The sequence below is a fragment of the Tamandua tetradactyla genome, chromosome 10 (genome assembly GCF_023851605.1).
Source record: "Tamandua tetradactyla isolate mTamTet1 chromosome 10, mTamTet1.pri, whole genome shotgun sequence".
NCBI lineage: Eukaryota > Metazoa > Chordata > Mammalia > Pilosa > Myrmecophagidae > Tamandua > Tamandua tetradactyla.
The window spans coordinates 23204363-23226715 of NC_135336.1; the positions used below are offsets into that span (position 1 = coordinate 23204363).

Below are 22353 nucleotides of genomic sequence, written 5' to 3' on the forward strand. Positions count from 1 at the left end.
TTATTGGGGTACTTGTTCCATAAAAGCAAGAACATTTACTAGTTTATTCACTACCTGACACACATAGTAGGCATTAGTAAATTGTTATTATTATTATTATTATTGGAGAATTTGTGGATTTACAGAAAAGTCGTGCATAAAATACAGGGTTCCCATATTTGACACTTTTATTAATACCTTGTATTAGTAAATACTTTTTGAATGAAGAGTGAGATGATAAATGGATGCTCTGTAAAACTCTTAACTGCTGCAAAAATTGAAAAAAGAAAGATTGGTAAGAGTTCTCAAAGCTAAGGAAAGGTTTTTTTCCAAAAGGTAGGTCTTATACTTGGTCTAAGAGGATCAGTTCAATTTAATAGGTTTTTGAAAGAGAAGATTTTGAAGGAGATTTGTTTTAATAACTAAATTGACAAGGTGGGTTCCTGTCTATTGCTTGCCTATTTTTTTGACTCCTTAACTAGTGCATTTCTTTGGAATTTATCATTTACTGATTTTGTATATCCTTCAGTATATATAGCATGTTACTTAGCGTGGTGGCTGCTTAGTGAATATGCTGAGATTCTCTCCTGAGACCTCTAATTTACAGAAAAAGATGATACTGTTAACAAAAAATAGAAAGATACAGGAAGAAGGGTTAAAATAATGAGTTTGATTTTAGACACATTATTTGCCTTCATTTTATTTATTTATTTATGTATTTATTTTTTGCCTTTGTTTTATTGACTCAGAATCATGAGGCTAGCCTTCTACAAGATGTTTTACTTCTAGAATGAAGTGGAGAAAAGACCATTAAATTTGCTAATTAAGAATCAGTGGAATGATAACAGAATCTAGCTGCAAACTTAGACTGAATTGACTAAATGGTTATTATAAATGGAAACAACCAAATGTTCATTAATGGCAAAGTGGCCAAATAAGTTGTGGTTCCTCCAGAAGATAGAATATTTATGCAGCTTTTAAAAATGTCATTAAGACATTTTTAGTACAAAGACAAAATGTTCGTGATATAATTTCATAAAGCAAGATTTTAAAATGTTACATATGAACTTGATAACTACTTATGAGGTTGCATAGGTGCATATCCTTGTTCTTAGGAAATGTACATGGAAGTATTATGTGTTCAAGGACCATGGTGTGTACAACCTACTTTCATATGTTCAGAATACAGATTGATAAGTGGATAAACAGGGAGGTAGGTAGATAGATGGATTGATAATAGATTGATGGTTGGATGATGGAATGAGACAATGAATGTGGCAAAATGTTAAAATTGGTGGATCTGGGTATCTGGCAGGGGATATGTTGGAGTTCTTTGTGTGGGTTTTGTATTATTTTTGCAGCTATTCTGTAAGTTTGAAATTATTTCCAAATAAAAAGTTTAAAAACAAAACTAAACAAAAATGCAAAGTGCTATATAGTATCTCCCAGTTTTGTAGAAATAGTGATAGGTAAGTGTAGAAAAAAAGAATAAAAGGACATGTTAAAATATTGGTAATGGTTAACTATGGATGATTTTTATTTTCATTTTTTTTAAATGAAAGTGATAATTAAATTTATATAACTATTTTAACAAATGGATGGGAAAAGAAATGAAGGAGTTGGTTTAGATCGTAGTTTAAGTTTGACAAGGGAAAGGAGAGGATGGTATGTGGAGAGAGATAAATGATCAAGTAAAGTCATTTTTAATATGCCTTAATGTTCAATATCAACTTGTTGGATCTTTTCAATGATAGGTATATATCCACAGTTATATTCTTCCATTTTCTTGATGATTTCTCATTAATTATGATTTTTTTTATAAAATTAAGAAACAATAAAAAGAACGAGAAGAGAATTCAACTAGAAACCGTTTCAAGAGTTTGTTAGCTGAAGATAGAAAGTAGCTGATGTCTAGCCTTTCTCTGGTGACAAGTAAAAGAAGTGCCATAATCAAAATGTGGGGAGGAAAAAGGAACTGCATTGTAGGTATACTCACCAGAGTCTTTTTTTAAATCTCACCATTGGTATTATTTTTCTTTTGTTGGTTTTTGGTATTTAGAGGCTTTTTGGGAGGGTCTTTTGGGAAATGTGAGGTAGGGCTACTAAGCAAAGGTAAAACTAATTCCTGTTTGATCTATGAATAAGAAAGCCATGAAGATATTAGATGTCTTTTCTAGCAGATGTTTTGTTTTACTAATTATTTTACAAAAATAATATGTGGTCTTGGTGAAAAATTAAAAATTTAAAATAGTGTAAGTTGATTTTTGCAAATTATCCGCTATTAATACTTTCTTGTATATCTTTCTGAACTTTTTCTACTAGTACCACATTTTAGAGTGATAAGAAAAGAGGAAATAGAGCAAGCAATTATGCTACATCGTTTTGGAGAATTTATGGTAGTCAAATACAGTAGAGCCTTTTATTGGCCGTATGCTGAAGTTGAAAAGAGCACCTACTGTTTACTTAAGCACCATACCAGCAAATGGGATTCAAAACTGAGTAAAACAGTCTTTACCATTAAGAGGATCACAGTTGAGTAAAGGAGACAAGTTGGTTTCCATTGTTAGAATTACTATTATGTAACTCATCATTCTTAGAATAAAGATTTCCCTGTGGTTACCACTCTGTTTGACATGGTTCCCCAGTCCTAATTTAAAGGATCGTAAAATAACCTAGGCTTTATTTTTTGTTTAAATGCTTTTTCTCATTTAGCTTTCCACTCAGGTTATTTGTTCTTTTATTTTAAATATATATAGGAATTACTCAAGGTGATGAGGACAATTGATGACAGAATAGTACACGAATTAAACACTACGGTTCCAACAGCTTCCTTTGCAGGGAAAATTGATGCCGGCCAAACCTGTAAACAACTTTATGAGTCTGTAAGTGTATCTTTTGAGTCTTTCTTTCAAGCTTCTTTTATACCTTTCTTTGTAGGTAAAATAAGAAATTGGTTGCCGTATAATTAAACCTCGTGTAAGAATGACATCTTCATACTGCCGTGTCTGCACCTGAGGGTGTATATGTTTTGGTCTGGTATTTTCAGATGAAAGAAAATGCGTGATCTTAAGTACAAATTTGTGAAGAGGCATTTTTAAAGACTGGGAGCAGTTATTTTTTGGCCTCCTCATTTATAGCCTCTAACGTAATTATAGCCTATAACGTAAGCAAACCCAATGCACAGTGGAATGAGGGAGAGAATGAAACAGAGAAATGGAACATTGGAACAGGAGCAAGGACTTTTAATGGATCAGTTCTGTGGAGCCGTCACACCTTCTATATCTTATTTCTTTCCTTATTCATCAGAAAGGGGTACAAAACATTTGGGGATTGGGAGAAAAGGAAAGCCAGATAAGTTGTTCCTTTCTGAGCCTTTGGCTTCTCGAATACAGTGTATATTTTTTCATTGCCACTTAAAGATTCCCTTTATCTCTTTTTAATTTCCAAAACACAAGAAAATAGAGATGTAGCCAAATATTTTTTGTAGTTTATTTTTATCCTTTTATTGAGGGAGAAGCTAAAGTTTAAATGAAACTTGCTGTTTAAGCTCTTCTACAGATTACTATTTGGATTCATTGTATTATAAAGAATGTATTAAAACCTAAAGTTCATTTCTCAATTATGGAAAAAAAAAGTTTTGAATAAGCTTATTTATAGTAATTGAAATTTAAAGCATTAACTGCTAATATTTTTGTTCTACTTTTGTATTGAAGTATGCTATTTTATTGAATGATCAGGTAATTCTTGTGGATTGAGAAGATTATAGGATTGTGGGCTTTAATGACAAAAATCCAGTATTGGAAGTAGGAAGTGTGGGTCAAAGTCCAAATTTACTAGGAAGTTATTTGATGATTCACTTTTTTTTTTTTTTTTTTGCATGGGCCGGCACTGGGAAATGAACCTGGGTCTCAGGCATGGCAGGCAAGAACTCTGCCTACTGAGCCACCGTGGCCTACCCTGATTCACTTAATTTTGAAGGATATCTATGTAAAGAACTAGAAACTTGTGGTCACTTTAATAATCACTCTCTCCAACCCACCCATTACTTATATAATATTTTTTATCTCTAATTGTTTCTATTCACAATCTTGTCATTAACTTAAATGTTTATGGTGATTAGCTACACAGATTCCAGATTTAGGTTCAAATCCCACCTCTGCTACTTCTTTATTTGCAAAATGGTATAATAATAGTACCTAGTTCATAGGCTTGTTGGAGGATTTAATGAGTTAATATAAAATGCTTACTTACACTAAATGTTTTACATTTGTGTTTGCTGCTGCTATTATCATTATTATTATTTCTTATCCCGATAACCTTGCATACTATATTTGGTATCTTTCTTTTTTGAATATCCTTGCATATGTGTTTGGGTTTTTCTCTGTCCGTGTCTGTATCCTGTAAGGATCCAGCAATATGAATGTCATGTAAAGGACTGTTTATCAAGTAGCTTTGTGGCAGGGATTGAGCATGCAGCAGAACACACATACCATTAAGTGCTGCTGGGTTCCCTTAAATATTGTCTCAGTCAAGAAATGAACTCTGATAAATCCAAGTTCCTCATGGTCAGCCTGATTTATCCCCGGACCCTTCCTTTAATAGCTGGATGAAAGAATATTTGTACTCTGTAATGATAACACTTTTTTATAGGAGATTATGAGCAAAGTTATTATTAAGCATTAATTTTAGAAATTCCAATCTTAAAAATATACTTACTAAAAATAATTTCAGTGAGAGTCCCCTTATTAGAGCATACCACCTTCAGTCCATGAAAGTTTTCTAGCTTTACGTTTACTCCCAATATAAACATAAAAATCAATAATGAACAAAAAAAAAATAAAAACAGTGCTTTGCAAATGCAAAGCTATTATTGTTGTCGTACTTATTGATTTAGGGTAATTCTTAAAGGCATCTCTTTAGTAAATGAACTTCTAATGATGGTTAAATCAGAGTCATTTTCAAGATCTAAAACAGGTGATATTTGGGAAACTTAAGTTAATTTAGAATCAGCCTTTGTTGTAGCAAGGAAAACACTGAATAACTATAATCAGAGAAACTGCTGACATTATCTTTCTCTTAAACATAAAAAGAATTATTTGAAAATGATTGAAGGAGTATAGGTAAAAATTTTAGATAAAATAAGTTCTCAATAGTCGTAGCGAAACATAATAAACTTGGGAAGCTCTAGGTAATACTCACTTTAGATTAGTTGTTGAATCATCCTCTTCCTCCACCCCAAAACTCTTCATTTCAAAATTGTTTACCCCAAATTAAAGAAAGTATATGGTGTTCTTATTATTCAGGACTTCTTCCTGTTAACTAGAGGACTTGGATTTTGCTTCACTGAGTTTCTTAGTAAATTTTATTCCAGTTCCTTAGCACTTTATATATCAGAAATTATTCTAATGTGACTAAGTCTTCAACATCTGAATTACTAGTATGCTAAGCCTTGTTTAGTCCTATTATTTTTAATTTAGTATGGTAATGCCACAGTCTTTTATTGGTTATCATACGTCTTTATTTGATGTACGTATATACAAGTCCAAGTGTGATCCTCCTGCATATGCCACTGAATTGTAAATTTTATAGAAATGAAAATCAGATTAACATAATTGATAATACAGAGTAGAAAATAATTTGCCCAGTAATTTCTGTTCATGTGGGAATGTGTTCACAGTGGGGCTACTCTGAAGGAAAGGTAGGCAGGTAAATACAGGAAGGTGATCTGTAGCTAAAAAAGTGTATCCCCAAAAAAGGAGCCAAGTTAGAGAGAGGAATTGTGCAGGACAGCCCAAACAAGAAAGTGAAGAAAACTTTTGGTGAAGGAGACCCAAGGGAATGACAAAATGTTGAGCTTTTCAATAAATGTACAAAATGTTTGATTTTAAAATGCAGATTAAAAAATTAGACTGTTATGATAGGCTTCTAGCTGACAGTAGTACTGTTTTTCCAGTTGCTGTATGTTAGACAAAATTTCAAAATGATTAAATAACATCTGATGTGAACTGTGTATTAAGTTGAATAGCCCCTAAATTTTAGAGTTAGAAAGGATATTAAACATTATTTAATTATAATCCATAATTTTACAAAAGAGGAAGCAGAAGTGTGGAAATACTTAGTCTTACACAGCTACAGAGAGAGTTTCTTAACTTTGAGGATGGCTCTTTTCTTACTCTATTATGGGAAAAGTAGTTTCCTACTCTATTGGCTCCATAATTTCCTCTAATTACACCTGAAGTAATAAACAAGTAATGAAAGCAGTGTATTAGCCAACGAAATATGAGCTGCCCTTGTGAATCCTAAATGTTACAAATGACAATCAGCGTATAAAAGAAATTTACTAAAGGTGCAGTTAATGTTTCTTAGGCAACTTAATTTCTTTCTATTTACTTGGGTATAGTTTATAAGTAATGCATTGTTAGAATTACACTCTGGCAATGCAAAAATTTGTTCTTTACTGGGATATATTAGTCCACCAGTTCTCAACCATAAAGTCCTGATGTGATCATTTGAGAGATTTATATAGAATAATTTATTATGAAAAATAGTTTCAGCTCAAATGTTTACTAAAGACTTACTTTTAAAATATGAATTAGGCCATGTTAAGTTGTTCTTGTTATAGCATCACTAACACTGCCATTGGTATCTGCTTTCTTCAGAGGGAGCAAATTGATTGATGCTTTACTTACATTTAGTATCTTTACTTACATTTGGTCCACTGGCATTATTTATGCACCATTAATTGCATTTAGTATTTTGCTTTGCCCTCTGCCCAGTCCAGTTTTTGGGGTGTCATCAAAATTTGGCCATTTGGAACATGACCATCATACCTCGTATATCAAGGCAGAAAATAGATGAGATCTGTTGTATTAGATTTGTTACATTGAGATGGAGGTGATTAAAGGATTCTGTCAAACGTCTTTACTTTCAATCAACACACACATTGATGGAACCATTAATTGTGCTTTATATGTAAGTTTTCCTTAATAATGTTAAACTTTAAAATCTTGAAAAGGGCTTTGTCTTACCTAGATAAATGTAATATTCTTTATTTTTCTTTATTGTAGTTAAGAAATTTTATATGTTACTTAGTTTATAATTTCTTTCTTTTGGTGACAATGTGATACTGGAAAAAATATGAAAGGATTAAAAAAGATAGGAAGCACAAGAAGTGGCCCAGAAAGTGTCTGACAGTAGTTACAGGTTAGAGGAAAATGTGGGTAGAATAATGGGGAGAGAGTGGGATATAGGATAAAGAAGACTGAAAAGAAAAGCTAAGTGAGGGGAATGGAGAAGAATGGGGGAAAATGCTGGAAGCATATTGAAGAAGAAGACAACCCTTTGACCTTCTATCTTCTACCTTCAGAGATGGGTAGCTCTTTATCTGTTTTTAGGTGATTTAGCTTACTATGCACACTGTTCTCTTCTGATAAATTGATGTGATTTTTCTCTTTTCATTCCTTTGTTCCTTTAGTTGATGGCGGCTCATGCCAGTAGGGACAGAGTCATAAAACATTGTATAGCTCAGACTTCAGCAGTAGTAAAAGATCTCCGAGAAGAGAGAGAAAAAAATTTGGACAATTTAGCATTATTAAAGCAACTTAGAAAAGAACAGACAAAGGTAAGTTGAATAGAATTTACATTTCTGAGGCAAAGTTTTTCCAAATTTAGCCTTCAAAATAAATAAACTTTTTAATGTGAAAAATTTAGAGTAAAATATGATCATTACTTTAAAAAATTACCAGAAGATACTTAGATATCAATTGGTAAATTAATGTGTATTTCACAAATGGATGTAATGTGGTAGCTTTAACTAAAATAAGCATGTAATAATTTATTTCTATTCTTTTATTCCCAGACTGTTAGAGACAAAGGGATCAATATGCAGTAACACCATATCAGAAATTTTTGGGAAGGAAATTACCTCTTAACTTGAAAAGAAACATTTTTTAATATATTTCTCTTTTGAAAATATTTACTTCTGGTTTCATTCTGTAGAAATCTGCTAAAACGTAATACAGGTTATTTGACTTCAGAATATTACCCTCTTTAGCCATAAAAAAATACAATTCTGATTAAATATAATCAGTTACACTATAACCTCATCGTAATTCATTTCTCTATTGTGTAGAAGTTGCTTGGATCTTTGGCTCTTTATTGAATACCCCTTTGTTTCCAGTTTGTCCTGGCATCCCTGCCATGTTTTGTTTTTTTAAAAAAAATGTATATCCACTGAGGGTTGTGTTAGAGGAAGTCTTATTATCCCAAAGTCAACTGTAACATAGATAGGTTATGGCTCTCAGAATAGAGTTGATGCAATAGAACTCTTCTTTATAGCCCTTGTATGTGATATGTCAAGAGAACATTTGAATTGTATGGCATATTTAATATGTAGAATGCGTTGCTGTCTTTTAAAAGGAGGGTTTTGGGGATAACTTTTTATTTTGATAAACTATCAAATACGGAAAAGTTGCAAGAATGGTACAAGAAACACCCATGTGCTCTTTACCTATATTCATCTGTTGTTTACATTTGCCCCACCTACTTTATAAGTAGGTTTTAACCTCTTAACTGCATTAACCTGTCGTTCATGTACTTTTTTCTCCTAATTTTCATTTTCTTGCCCTTCTCTCTCTCTGCACGCGCACACACACATTTATTTTCTTGAACCATTTGAGGATATTTTGGACTCATTTCACCCCTATATCATTAAATGAATTGGTTATTTCCTAAGAACAGTAACTTTTACTTACATGGTCACTGTACACTTACCAAAATCATGTCCGTATTTTAAGGTGGCACAATTGCTCACATACAGATCCTTGTGTCAGATGACTAAAAATCCAGGGTGGATTTTCATAGTGTGCAGTTGTAAGGTTTGCCTTTTGTTTAGTAGATGTGGCCAAACTTCAAAAAGCCTAAGCTATGAGGTACCACCATCTCATCTCTCAGCTCTTTGGCAGGAAAGAGAAAGAAACCCTATAACCTTGTAAACCTTGTAGAAACACACAGGTACATAGGCCAGACTGTTATACTTTGTCAGTCATCCCACTGCTTAAACTATGGCTCAGTGGAAACAGGATGCATTTACTGTCTTTGCTGCTGTATTCATGAGTACAACTTCAGCCCACTATGCCATTATCTGCTTATTCTTCAGGCAGTGGTGGGTTCCTCGGAACTTATGCTATCATGTTTATTGTATCCTACCCTCAGTGTTCATGAAGGCTTATAGTTAATGTACATAAAACTAGTTAAAATCTAAGTAATTTTGGATTTTGTTTTTTAACAGATTCTTGAAGGTGTTGACAAAAGCAACTGCAGGGTAGGGCTGTTAAATGAGAAACTGAAAAAAATCACTGTAAATTAAGTCAAACAGAGGATAGAGTAACTCCTGTTAGTGGAGAGCAAAGTTCAAAAATCTAAACCACTGAGTGAGTGTTTGGGAGTGTTTATGTCAGCCCTCAGGTTCTGCTCCTGTGTTTAAGAGCCCAGAGAGAAACAACAGGATAACTACTAGAAGGAGAGGTTTTAGAAAGTAATTGGTTATATAAGGTTAGCTTTCTAGCCTGATTTGTAGTGGGCTAGTGCGTAACCATAAGCAGTACTTATGTAAAAAAGGAAATGTGAATTTTTTGTTTTGGTTTTCAAGTTTTTTATGAAGATTATAGAGTCAAAAAGAGACAGCTCTTAGAAATATTCTAGCTTTATCTCTTTATTTTCTATGTGAGGAAACTGAGACTCAGAAATACTAGCTGATAGCCCCAAAGTTGCCAGCTAGTAAGTGGTAGAACTGGGACATTAACTCATCTTTTCTGACTCTGGATTCATGTCTTTTTGTTAAGTTGTGATTAATTGTTATATTCTGATTATTTAGTGAGCATGTTTTATTTATCTACAGAGATGCCAGTCCAAAAATCCCCACTCCCTTACGTGAATGCCTTCATCCTTGATTCAGATAAAACACATTCCTTGCTGGAATTATGTAACTGCTATCACCTATTAGTGAACCTTAAGAAGAGGTTCACTATGTTAATGTTTTTGTTTGTTTGTTCTTAATTTTTTTAAATTAATAAATAATAAAAAAAAAAAAGAGATTCACCTCTAAGACTGAAAGCTTTAAAAACAACAATCTCAGAGGTGACAGTTCATTGGTGGAACTGATGAAATTATATTTGTAGTTGGCTGTAATAGCTCCAGTGTTCTAGAATAGGAAGAAAATATGGATTATGAAGGCAGACAGCTCTAAGGAAATAAATCCCATTTCTGCCACTGGGTAGCTTTGTAGCTTGTAAATTTATTACTCCGAAGATTCTGATATTTCGTTCTGTAAAATGGAGTTGATATCTAGTAACTTCTTAGGTTTTTGTGGTGATGATTAAATTTGTTAAGATTAGCATATTTGCTGGTAGACAGTAGCAATTCTTTCTTTCCTTTTTGACTCCTTTTTGCTGCATTAATTCTCTTTACAGTGTGCACGACCAGTGGTTTCCACCTTTTGTTTAGCCATGAAGACTCATTATCTTCTATGACAGTATGCTCTCTTTTTGGACAGTTCTAATTGTTCAAAGATTTTCTTATACACTGCAAAATTCTGCTTCTCTATGTGTACTTATTGTTCTTCCCTCTGGAGCTATATATAGGTTAAGCAGAAGTAGAACCTTTTCTACATGACAGCCTTTTATATACATGTTAGCATTTGTTCTAGTTTGCTAGCTGCCAGAATGCAATATACCAGAAACAGAATGACCTTTAAAAAGGGGAATTTAATAAGTTGCTAGTTTACAGTTCTAAGGCCAAGAAAATGTCCCAATTAAAGCACGTCTATAGAATGTCCAATCTAAGGCATCCATGGAAAGATACCTTGGTTCAAGAAGGCTGATGAAGTTCAGTGTCTTATCTCTCTAGTAAGAAGGCACATGGCGAACACAGTCAGGGTTTCTCTCTCAGCTGGAAGGGCACATGGTGAACATCATCATCTCCTAGCTTTCTCTCCTGGCTTCTTGTTTCATGAAGCTCCCTGGGAGGCGTTTTCCTTCTTCATTTCCAAAGGTCACTGACTCCCTGCTTCATGGTGCTGCAGCATTCTCTGCTTTCTCCGAATCTCCTTCATTCTTCATTTATAGGACTCCAGAAACTTATCAAGACTACCCAAATGGGTGGAGACATGCCATCACCTAATCCAGTTTAACAACCACTCTTGATTAAATCACATCTCCAGGGAGATGATCTAATTACAGATTCAAACATACAGTACTGAATAGGGATTAGAAGAAATGCTGTCTTTAAAAAATGGGATTAGGATTAAAACATGACTTTTCTAGGGTACATACATCATTTCAAATCAGCACAGCATTTATGAAGAATGTCTTAGTGGCATGTTGTTAGTCATTGTTCTTTGTTTGAAATTGTACTCCTCTGACAGTCAGTCCAGGCTTTGATAGAATAGTGGCATGCTCATCACTTTTGGCATTATATAACTGATTAAAATCTAAAACTGAGTTTACTTTGGTATAAGTAGATTGGCTTCTTCAGGTCATTATTATTGTACAGCATGGCACCAGGGTTCAAAAATGGAGTCTATCCTCTTTGTTCACAATTTCAGTCATATCTTTCTACCTGTGCTCTGATACTAGTTCTGAGGTTACAAGGAACCACCAGATCACTACCAAGTTCCATTCTTATCCATGTTACATGGAAATTTCTCAGATCTCTTGTTTGAGCTGTTCTTCTAACTGATCAGGTTCTGTGGCCTGGGTTGCAGACTCCATAATTGCCTAGATCTTCTCTAGATCTGCCACTTTCCTCCCTAATCTCAGCCTGGTTTCTTGACTTTGCCGAGGAAATTATTCTGGTTTTAACCTCTTGGCTGCATTAACCTGTCATTCATATAGTTTTTTCTCCTAAGTTTCCAACGCTCTTCCTGGAACTAGCTAGCTTCTTTCTTTTCAGGTAACTTCTGACCAGATATGACAGGAATATGAAGGACGCTGCCTTCTGTTCTGGGCAGTGGTATCAGCTAGTTTCCTGGTGGAGTGGTTAGGTTGGCAGTTATAAAAAAAAAGATAGAAAGACTTAAGCAGTTTTTAGCTTCAGTTCTCTGGCTGTATGGTCAAGGTGTGGTCAAACTCATGCCTTTTAGATCACTTGGGCTTGTGTATTCTCCTTCCCTCTCTCCCTTTTTCCTTTCCCAATTCTTTTTCCTTAATGTATCCACCCAAATCAAGTTGCCACTTTCTTGCCCTTTTTATTCCTACAACTGGAATTGTTTGCAAATCTGTAGTGTAAGATGAATTTCTAGAACTGGAATTGTTGGATTGAAGTACATGTGACTTTATACTTTTGATACATTGTGTGTGTGTTTATCTTTTCCCACACCCTGACTAATATTAGGTATTATCAGACTTTTCCATGTTTGTCATATTATAACTTAATTTGCATTTCCTTTACATTATTAAGATTGAGCATATTTTTTGTATATTTACTAGCCATTTGTATATTTTCTTCTGTGAACTGCCTGGTCATTAGGGTTTGAGTTTTTGTTTGTTTTTCGAGGTTTTTGTTTAAGTTCTCAAGGTGATTATGATATGCAGAAAAGTTTGAGAACCACTACTGTATGAAATTTAGTGATTGGTTAGGTAGATACAGGGAGAGATGGCTATGTCAAAGAAGGATCCAAAACGTAGGTTGAGTGGTTCCATTAACAGACAAGGAATGCAGGTGTAGCAGTTGTTTTTTTGGGAAAACTAAAAGTGTTTGGTTTTAGTTCTTTGATTTAAATTTTCATAATAGTTTACTTTGTTCCTTTTCTTGCAGTTGAAATGGATGCAGTCAGAACTGAATGTTGAAGAAGTCGTCAATGACAGGAGCTGGAAGGTACAGTATAATGTTGGTTCTTGGTGAGAAGTTAGAACCAAGCTGTATTAGCAAAAAGAGACCATGGGTAAAGGAACCGTGAATGCCTTGAGGCTCTGAGGAGAATAGCGATCACATATTTATTAGTAAATGAGTATTTTAACTTTCTTTTTTTTTGGATGAGCATCTTTATAGAGCCATCTTACAAAAAGTAGCCTTACAGTCATTCAGCAGAACTGTATAACCTGTCAAGTTAAAAGGATTGGAGAACATTCCATATGTCTCATTATATTAATTGTAAGTACATTTGATATTCAAAGTCATTAATTAATTCTTCAGATCCAAGGAGAGTATTAATTAAAATTGGTCATTCTGACCCCAGGTACTCTCCATAAATTTGCATATCATTTAGCTGCCCTTTGGCAGTACTTGTCTTCTAATATATTTGATCATGGTACCTTTCTTTAAATGCATAATGTCATTATGTAACTGACAAAAAGAAATTTTTAATGCTGATACAGGTACATGCTCCTTATTACCACCTGCAGCGCTCTATTTCGGAACTAGGTTGGGAAACCAGATCTCAGAATTTAACATATAGTTAAAAATCACAAAATTCTGATATTGGTTTTCTGAAAAGATACATCCATGTACCCTTCTCTAAAACTTTGAAGATTTCCAGAAAAACAAAATTTGTTAAATCTGAATGAACAAACTTAAAATTCTGCATTTTATCCTTTGAACTTAATAGAATGAGGTTAACTAAATAGCAAGCTAGAATATACCAACTTGCTAAGCCATGAATAAATTGCAAAATACAAATTGCTTTACTTTATCACATTTTTTTGCCAAGATTTTTGGTTAAGATTTCCAATTCTTGCTCTTCACACCAACGTGATAAGGTGTCTCTTACTTAGATGAAATATTTTGACAGTATTTGTCCATTTATAGTCTCTGGAGATAAAATATTTACTCTTGGGCTGAGATTAGTTATGAGAGTATATAATGCACTTTTGGCTTGAAAAACCCAGTGCAGAGGCTTATAATACATGTTAAATATATTGTAGTGGCAAGACTGAAGCATTTTGGATTAAAATTTTTTAAGAGAAAATATCCTCTATCCATCCCACAGAAACTAAGGCCCTTACTAGTTTTAAAAAGAAGAAATTGTAACTATGGTGTAATAGGCCAGCAAAAGTAGATTAGGGAGAAGTTTAGCCAAGTTTATATGTCATAGCAGCCATTATATAAAGACGACTCATTTGAAGCCTCCTCCAATCTGAGCTTTAGGAATTCCAGAGTGATATCAGTGTCAGGAACTGGAGTTAGTTAAATTATCTGAGGAAAGGACCAGAAGGTGTCATAATTTCTGCATGCTTTCTTTTCATTATAAAATATACATACAAAGAGTATATATAATATGTAGAATTTAAAAATTTTTAATAAAATCAACATTCATGGATCTATGACCCAACTTAAGAAATTGAACAGTGCCAGTCCCTTAGAAGCCCTTTCTGTAGATTTTTCTTCTGTTTTTATAATAGTCCATAGCAGCTGACAAAAGAAATTTTTTTTTATTAATTAAAGAAAAAAAAGAAATTAACACAACATTTAGAAATCATTCCATTCTATATATGCAATCAGTAATTCTTAACATCATCACATAGATGCATGATCATCATTTCTTAGTACATTTGCATTGATTTAGGAAAACAACAGAAAAAGATATACAATGTTAATATAGAGAAAAAAATAAAAATAATAATAATAAAAAAAGACACAAACAAACAAAAAAAAAAACTATAGCTCAGATGCAGCTTCATTCAGTGTTTTAACATAATTACATTACAATTAGGTATTATTGTGCTGTCCATTTTTGAGTTTTTGTATCTAGTCCTGTTGCACAGTCTGTATCCCTTCAGCTCCAATTACCCATTATCTTACCCTATTTCTAACTACTGATTGTCTCTGTTACCAATGACATATTCCAAGTTTATTCTCGAATGTCGGTTCACATCAGTGGGACCATACAGTATCTGTCCTTTAGTTTTTGGCTAGACTCACTCAGCATAATGTTCTCTAGGTCCATCCATGTTATTACATGCTTCATAAGTTTATTCTGTCTTAAAGCTGCATAATATTCCATCGTATGTATATACCACAGTTTGTTTAGCCGCTCGTCTGTTGATGGACATTTTGGCTGTTTCCATCTCTTTGCAGTTGTAAATAATGCTGCTATAAACATTGGTGTGCAAATGTCCATTTGTGTCTTTGCCCTTAAGTCCTTTGAGTAGATACCTAGCAATGCTATTGCTGGGTCGTATGGCAATTCTATATTCAGCTTTTTGAGGAACCGCCAAACTGCCTTCCACAGTGGTTGCACCATTTGACATTCCCACCAACAGTGGATAAGTGTGCCTCTTTCTCCGCATCCTCTCCAGCACTTGTCATTTTCTGTTTTGTTGATAATGACCATTCTGGTGAGTGTGAGATGATATCTCATTGTGGTTTTGATTTGCATTTCTCTAATGGCCAGGGACATTGAGCATCTCTTCATGTGCCTTTTGGCCATTTGTATTTCCTCTTCTGAGAGGTGTCTGTTCAAGTCTTTTTCCCATTTTGTAATTGGGTTGGCTGTCTTTTTGTTGTTGAGTTGAACAATCTCTTTATAAATTCTGGATACTAGACCTTTATCTGATATGTCGTTTCCAAATATTCTCTCCCATTGTGTAGGCTGTCTTTCTACTTTCTTGATGAAGTTCTTTGATGCACAAAAGTGTTTAATTTTGAGGAGCTCCCATTTATTTCTTTCTTTCTTCAGTGCTCTTGCTTTAGGTTTAAGGTCCATAAAACCGCCTCCAATTGTAAGTTTCATAAGATATCTCCCTACATTTTCCTCTAACTGTTTTATGGTTTTAGACCTAATGTTTAGATCTTTGATGCATTTTTGAGTTAACTTTTGTATAGGGTGTGAGATACGGGTCCTCTTTCATTCTTTTGCATATGGATATCCAGTTCTCTAGGCACCATTTATTGAAGAGACTGTTCTGTCCCAGGTGAGTTGGCTTGACTGCCTTATCAAAGATCAAATGTCCATGGATGAGAGGGTCTATATCTGAGCACTCTATTCGATTCCATTGGTTGATATATCTATCTTTATGCAGTACCATGCTGTTTTGACCACTGTGGCTTCATAATATGCCTTAAAGTCCGGCAGCGTGAGACCTCCAGCTTCGTTTTTTTTCTTCAAGATACTTTTAGCAATTCGGGGCACCCTGCCCTTCAGATAAATTTGCTTATTGGTTTTTCTATTTCTGAAAAATAAGTTGTTGGGATTTTGATTGGTATTGAATTGAATCTGTAAATCAATTTAGGTAGGATTGACATCTTAACTATATTTAGTCTTCCAATCCATGAACACGGTATGCCCTTCCATCTATTTAGGTCTTCTGTGATTTCTTTTAACAGTTTTTTGTAGTTTTCTTTGTATAGGTTTTTTGTCTCTTTAGTTAAATTTATTCCTAGGTATTTTATTCTTTTAGTTGCAATTATAAATGGAATTCATTTCTTAATTTCCCCCTCAGCTTGTTCATTGCTAGTGTATAGAAATGCTACAGATTTTTGAATGTTGATCTTGTAACCTGCTACTTTGCTGTACTCATTTATTAGCTCTAGTAGTTTTGTTGTGGATTTTTCCGGGTTTTCGACATATAGTATCATATCGTCTGCAAACAGTGATAGTTTTACTTCTTCCTTTCCAATTTTGATGCCTTGTATTTCTTTTTCTTGTTTAATTGCTCTGGCTAGAACCTCCAACACGATGTTGAATAATAGTGGTGATAGTGGACATCCTTGTCTTGTTCCTGATCTTAGGGGGAAAGTTTTCAATTTTTCCCCATTGAGGATGATATTAGCTGTGGGTTTTTCATATATTCCCTCTATCATTTTAAGGAAGTTCCCTTGTATTCCTATCTTTTGAAGTGTTTTCAACAGGAAAGGATGTTGAATCTTGTCAAATGCCTTCTCTGCATCAATTGAGATGATCATGTGATTTTTCTGCTTTGATTTGTTGATATGGTGTATTACATTAATTGATTTTCTTATGTTGAACCATCCTTGCATACCTGGGATGAATCCTACTTGGTCATGATGTATAATTCTTTTAATGTGTTGTTGGATTCGATTTGCTAGAATTTTGTTGAGAATTTTTGCATCTATATTCATTAGAGAGATTGGTCTGTAGTTTTCTTTTTTTGTAATATCTTTGCCTGGTTTTGGTGTGAGGGTGATGTTAGCTTCATAGAATGAATTAGGTAGCTTTCCCTCCACTTCAATTTTTTTGAAGCGTTTGAGGAGAGTTGGTACTAATTCTTTCTGGAATGTTTGGTAGAATTCACATGTGAAGCTGTCTGGTCCTGGACTTTTCTTTTTAGGAAGCTTTTGAATGACTGATTCAATTTCTTTACTTGTGATTGGTTTGTTGAGGTCATCTATTTCTTCTTGAGTCAAAGTTGATTGTTCATGTCTTTCCAGGAACCCGTCCATTTCATCTAAATTGTTGTATTTATTAGCGTAAAGTTGTTCATAGTATCCTGTTATTACCTCCTTTATTTCTGTGAGGTCAGTGGTTATGTCTCCTCTTCCATTTCTGATCTTATTTATTTGCATCCTCTCTCTTCTTCTTTTTGTCAATCTTGCTAAGGGCCCATCAATCTTATTGATTTTCTCTATTGTTTTCATGTTTTCAATTTCATTTATTTCTGCTCTAATCCTTTTGCTTGCTTTGGGGTTAGTTTGCTGTTCTTTCTCCAGTTCTTCCAAGTGGACAGTTAATTCCTGAATTTTTGCCTTTTCTTCTTTTCTGATATAGGCATTTAGGGCAATAAATTTCCCTCTTAGCACTGCCTTTGCTGCGTCCCATAGGTTTTGATATGTTGTGTTTTCGTTTTCATTCGCCTCGAGATATTTACTAATTTCTCTTGCAATTTCTTCCTTGACCCACTCGTTGTTTAAGAGTGTGTTGTTGAGCCTCCACGTATTTGTGAATTTTCTGGCACTCTGCCTATTATTGATTTCCAACTTCATTCCTTTATGATCCGAGAAAGTGTTGTGTATGATTTCAATCTTTTTAAATTTGTTAAGACTTGCTTTGTAACCCAGCATATGGTCTATCTTTGAGAATGATCCATGAGCACTTGAGAAAAAGGTGTATCCTGCTGATGTGGGATGTAATGTCGTATAAATGTCTGTTAAGTCTAGCTCATTTATAGTAATATTCAGATTCTCGATTTCTTTATTGATCCTCTGTCTAGATGTTCTGTCCATTGATGAGAGTGGTGAATTGAAGTCTCCAACTATTATGGTATATGTGTCTATTTCCCTTTTCAGTGTTTGCAGTGTATTCCTCACTTATTTTGGGGCATTCTGGTTCGGTGCATAAATATTTATGATTGTTATGTCTTCTTGTTTAATTGTTCCTTTTATTAGTAGATAGTGTCCTTCTTTGTCTCTTTTAACTGTTTTACATTTGAAGTCTAATTTGTTGGATATTAGTATAGCCACTCCTGCTCTTTTCTGGTTGTTATTGCATGAAATATCTTTTCCCAACCTTTCACTTTCAACCTATGTTTATCTTTGGGTCTAAGATGTGTTTCCTGTAGACAGCATATAGAAGGATCCTGCTTTTTAATCCATTCTTCCAGTCTATGCCTTTTGATTGGGGAGTTCAGTCCATTAACATTTACTGTTATTACTGTTTGGATAATATTTTCCTCTACCATTTTGCCTTCTGTATTATATATATCATATCTGACTTTCCTTCTTTCTACACTCTTCTCCATACCTCTCTCTTCTGTCTTTTCATATCTGACTCTAGTGCTCCCTTTAGTATTTCTTGCAGAGCTGGTCTCTTGGTCACAAATTCTCTCAGTGACTTTTTGTCTGAAAATGTTTTAATTTCTCCCTCATTTTTGAAGGACAGTTTTGCTGGATATAGAAATCTTGGTTAGCAGTTTTTCTCTTTTAGTAATTTAAATATATCATCCCACTGTCTTCTAGCTTCCATGGTTTCTGCTGAGAAATCTACACATAGTCTTATTGGGTTTCCCTTGTATGTGATGGATTGTTTTTCTCTTGCTGCTTTCAAGATCTTCTTTTTCTCTTTGACCTCTGACATTCTAACTAATAAGTGTCTTGGAGAACGCCTATTTGGGTCTATTCTCTTTGGGGTGCGCTGCACTTCTTGGATCTGTAAATTTAGGTCTTTCATAAGAGTTGGTAAATTTTCAGTGATAATTTCTTCCATTAGTTTTTCTCCTCCTTTTCCCTTCTCTTCTCCTTCTGGGACATCCACAACACGTATATTTGTGCGCTTCATATTGTCATTCAGTTCCATGATCCCCTGTGCAAATTTTTCCATTCTTTTCCCTATAGTTTCTGTTTCTTTTTGGAATTCAGATGTTCCATCCTCCAATTCACTAAATCTAGCTTCTGTCTCTTTAAATCTACCATTGTAGGTATCCATTGTTTTTTCCATCTTTTCTACTTTGTCCTTCACTCCCATAAGTTCTGTGATTTGTTTTTTCAGTTTTTCTATTTCTTCTTTTCGTTCAGCCCATGTCTTCTTCATGTCCTCCCTCAATTTATTGATTTTCTTTTTGAAGAGGTTTTCCATTTCTGTTTGTATATTTAGCATTAATTGTCTCAGCTCCTGTATCTCATTTCAACTATTGGTTTGTTCCTTTGAGTGGGCCATATCTTCACTTTTCTGAGCGTGATCCGTTATCTTCTGCTGGTGTCTGGGCATTTAATCAGATTTCCCTGGGTGTGGGACCCAGGTTGAAAGATTTTTCTGTGAAATCTCTGGGCTCTGTTTTTCTTATCCTTCCCAGTAGGTGGCGCTCGTGGCACTCGTCTTTCTGCGGGTCCCACCAGTAAAAGATACTGTGGGTCCTTTAAGTTTGGAAAACTCTCGCTGTAGGGGAGGGTCGCCAGCCAAAGCGGCTTGGGGAAGTGCCATTCCGAATCTCCCAGCTGGCCCGGGAATCCGTGCGTGGGGAGGGTTGCTGGCCTCCGCCGCTTGGGGGAGCGCCTGTCCAAATTTCCCAGCCGGCCCAGGGCGCCAAGCCTGGTGGGGGGGCGCCAGCCTCTGCGGCTTGGGGGAACGCCTGTCCAAATTTCCCAGCCGGCCCGGGGCGCCAAGTGTGGCAGGGGTGCGCCGGCTGCTGCAGCTTGGGGGAGTGCCTATGCACCGTTCCCAGCCGGACCGGGAAGCCACGTGTTTGGAAAGGACCCCGGTCGCTGGTCTCCGCGGCTTGGGGGATCTCCGATCCAATTCTCCCAGCTGGTCTGGGGGGCCGCGCGTGGCGGGGGGGGCACCAGCCACCGCGGCTTGAGGGGAATGCCTTTCCAATTCTCCCAGCCGGCCCGGGAAGGAGGGACGGAGGGACTCTGGCCACCTGCCGCCCCGGCCCGGGGAAGCTCGTGCCCCTCGGTGATCTCACCACAGCGGACTCTCCCAGCCAGTCAGCCGTTCCAGAATGGGGTACGCTGTCTTCTTGGTCTCTGTCGTGGCTCCAGGACCTGTTCTGTACCGTTTCTACTTCCCTAGTAGCTGTTCTGGAGGAGGAACTAAGACCTGCGCGTCTTACTAAGCTGTCATCTTCTCAGGGAGCTTAGTTTTGAAGGAAAACAGCCCTTTTTGAACTGCTTAGAAAGGATTGTTGCCATCAACAAATGTCACCAAAAATGTGATTTTCTCAGTTTGTAAGATCCTTCATTCTGTTTGAGGTCACCAGATGCTGTGTGAAACACCTCTGTAGAAACCAAGCTGTTTTTTTTTTTTTAACCTTGAAAATAATTTGTTCTGTACATCAGTGAAGTATGGGGGATAAATCCTGGTAAGAATTTCATTTAGATTTTTAAAAATTAAAAAAAAAAAGTATTCTTATATTAAAGGATATGCAGTAAAATTTCTGCCTTTCCTCCCTTTCCTTCAGCTGTCCACTTTCTCTTCCTTCTGGGAGGATATATATTTTCAGATATTTTATGCCTGTTATAATTTTATAAATACATTTATGCTTTCCTTTGTTATATGAATGAAAGTTCTTTTTTACCTTAATATATCCCAGAAGTCTTTTCAAATCAGAACATAAAGAATTTCTGTATTGGTTTTTAAGTTTGCATTGTATTCCTTTGAATGACTGGGCCAAAAATGTTATTTAACCAGTCCATATTGACATTTAGTTAGTGTTGTTTTAACATTTATGTTATATTACTTTGTTAAGATTTTTAAGAAGCAAGGTAAATAGAACAGAAAGTTGTATAAATTCACACAATTCAGCTATTATGAATTGCTGGTCTACTTGTCAATTATACCAACGTGTGAGAAGCATATGGCACCATTCAGAAAGGCAGATTAACAAATATCTAAATAACAATTTATTTTAAAATAATAGAAGAAAGAGTGATCTTAAACTTAATTTAGTTATTCTTGTCTAAAAAAGAATATTAGACATTTCAGATGTGTTCAGAATATGGAAGTAAAATGTCATTTACTGAATGAGTTGGTACTTGATGGTTTTTACTTGAATAAATGTATTAAAATATTAAAATTGTCTTATAGACAAGGTCTTTTGTGCACTCATCACCTTGTAAGTTGGTTTGAACTAGTGAGAAAACCCATTTCCTAAATCTGTTGACCTGTGACAAAAGTGGTAATATCCTCCTGGACCATGCTAAATGTCATTTAATTCTAGGTTTGATTTATATGGCGTGACAAAATGGTTTTTATTTCTGTTTTAATATCTTAGGTGTTTAATGAACGCTGCCGAATTCACTTTAAGCCTCCAAAGAATGAATAAATGAAGAGAGATACTTTTTTTAAAGGGCCTGGTCATCTCAGAAGAGCTAAGCATGGCAAACACTCAAGAGGATGGGCTTCCTAGGATGATTTCTGAGCCAACAGTCCAAGACCTTTTGTTGATTTCAGCCCCACTTAGCCAAGACCTCACATATAAATAATTCTAATAATTATGGAGAAATCAACTGCTATTTTATACTGATTCTGTAAAAAGAAAAAACAAAGTTTTTTAACTATTAAAATAATTTTCTGATTCAGTGTAAATATTTATTTATTTTCCAAGTTATAGCAGTAAGATCTTGTAAGAGAATTTGAACACAATTTCAGTATCTGATTTGATTCATATTAAACTTCCTGATTTTTACAAATTTATTTGCATGAATGTGGACCTTTTTTGGTCACTGGTGAGTTTATCCCATTGTTTGTCTTTTTGGGTTTACCACTTTTTTTGTTTTTAACTTTTTTTGTTGTAGTATAGTATAACATTGATACAAAGCAAAGAAATAAAAAAACAATAGTTTTCAAAGCCCTCTTCAAAAAGTGGTTACAGGATAGATCCCAGAGTTTGTCATGGGCTACCATATGATCCTGTCATATTTCTCCTAGCTGCTCCAGAATATAGGAGGCTAGAGAGCTTAAATACTTTTTAATCATCACAATCT

At 35.0% G+C, this 22353-nt stretch overlaps 1 protein-coding gene across 4 annotated transcripts in view; it reads left to right on the forward strand.

Annotated features, from left to right (window-relative positions):
- MIX23 (mitochondrial matrix import factor 23) overlaps positions 1 to 21948 on the forward strand; it is a 30283-nt gene extending 8335 nt beyond the window's left edge. For 2 of the 4 annotated variants that reach the window (XM_077118160.1, XM_077118162.1), the window contains exons 2-5: positions 2736 to 2861; positions 7454 to 7600; positions 12793 to 12852; positions 21642 to 21948. In XM_077118160.1, coding sequence (XP_076974275.1) covers positions 2736 to 2861; positions 7454 to 7600; positions 12793 to 12852; positions 21642 to 21692 — 384 coding nt within the window. In that variant the 3' untranslated portion in view covers positions 21693 to 21948. Of the gene's footprint in view, positions 1 to 1808; positions 1966 to 2735; positions 2862 to 7453; positions 7601 to 12792; positions 12853 to 21641 lie in introns of all 4 variants that reach the window. The other 2 variants (XM_077118161.1, XM_077118159.1) reach the window with 2 other exon arrangements.
- Positions 21949 to 22353: the final 405 nt, after the last annotated feature.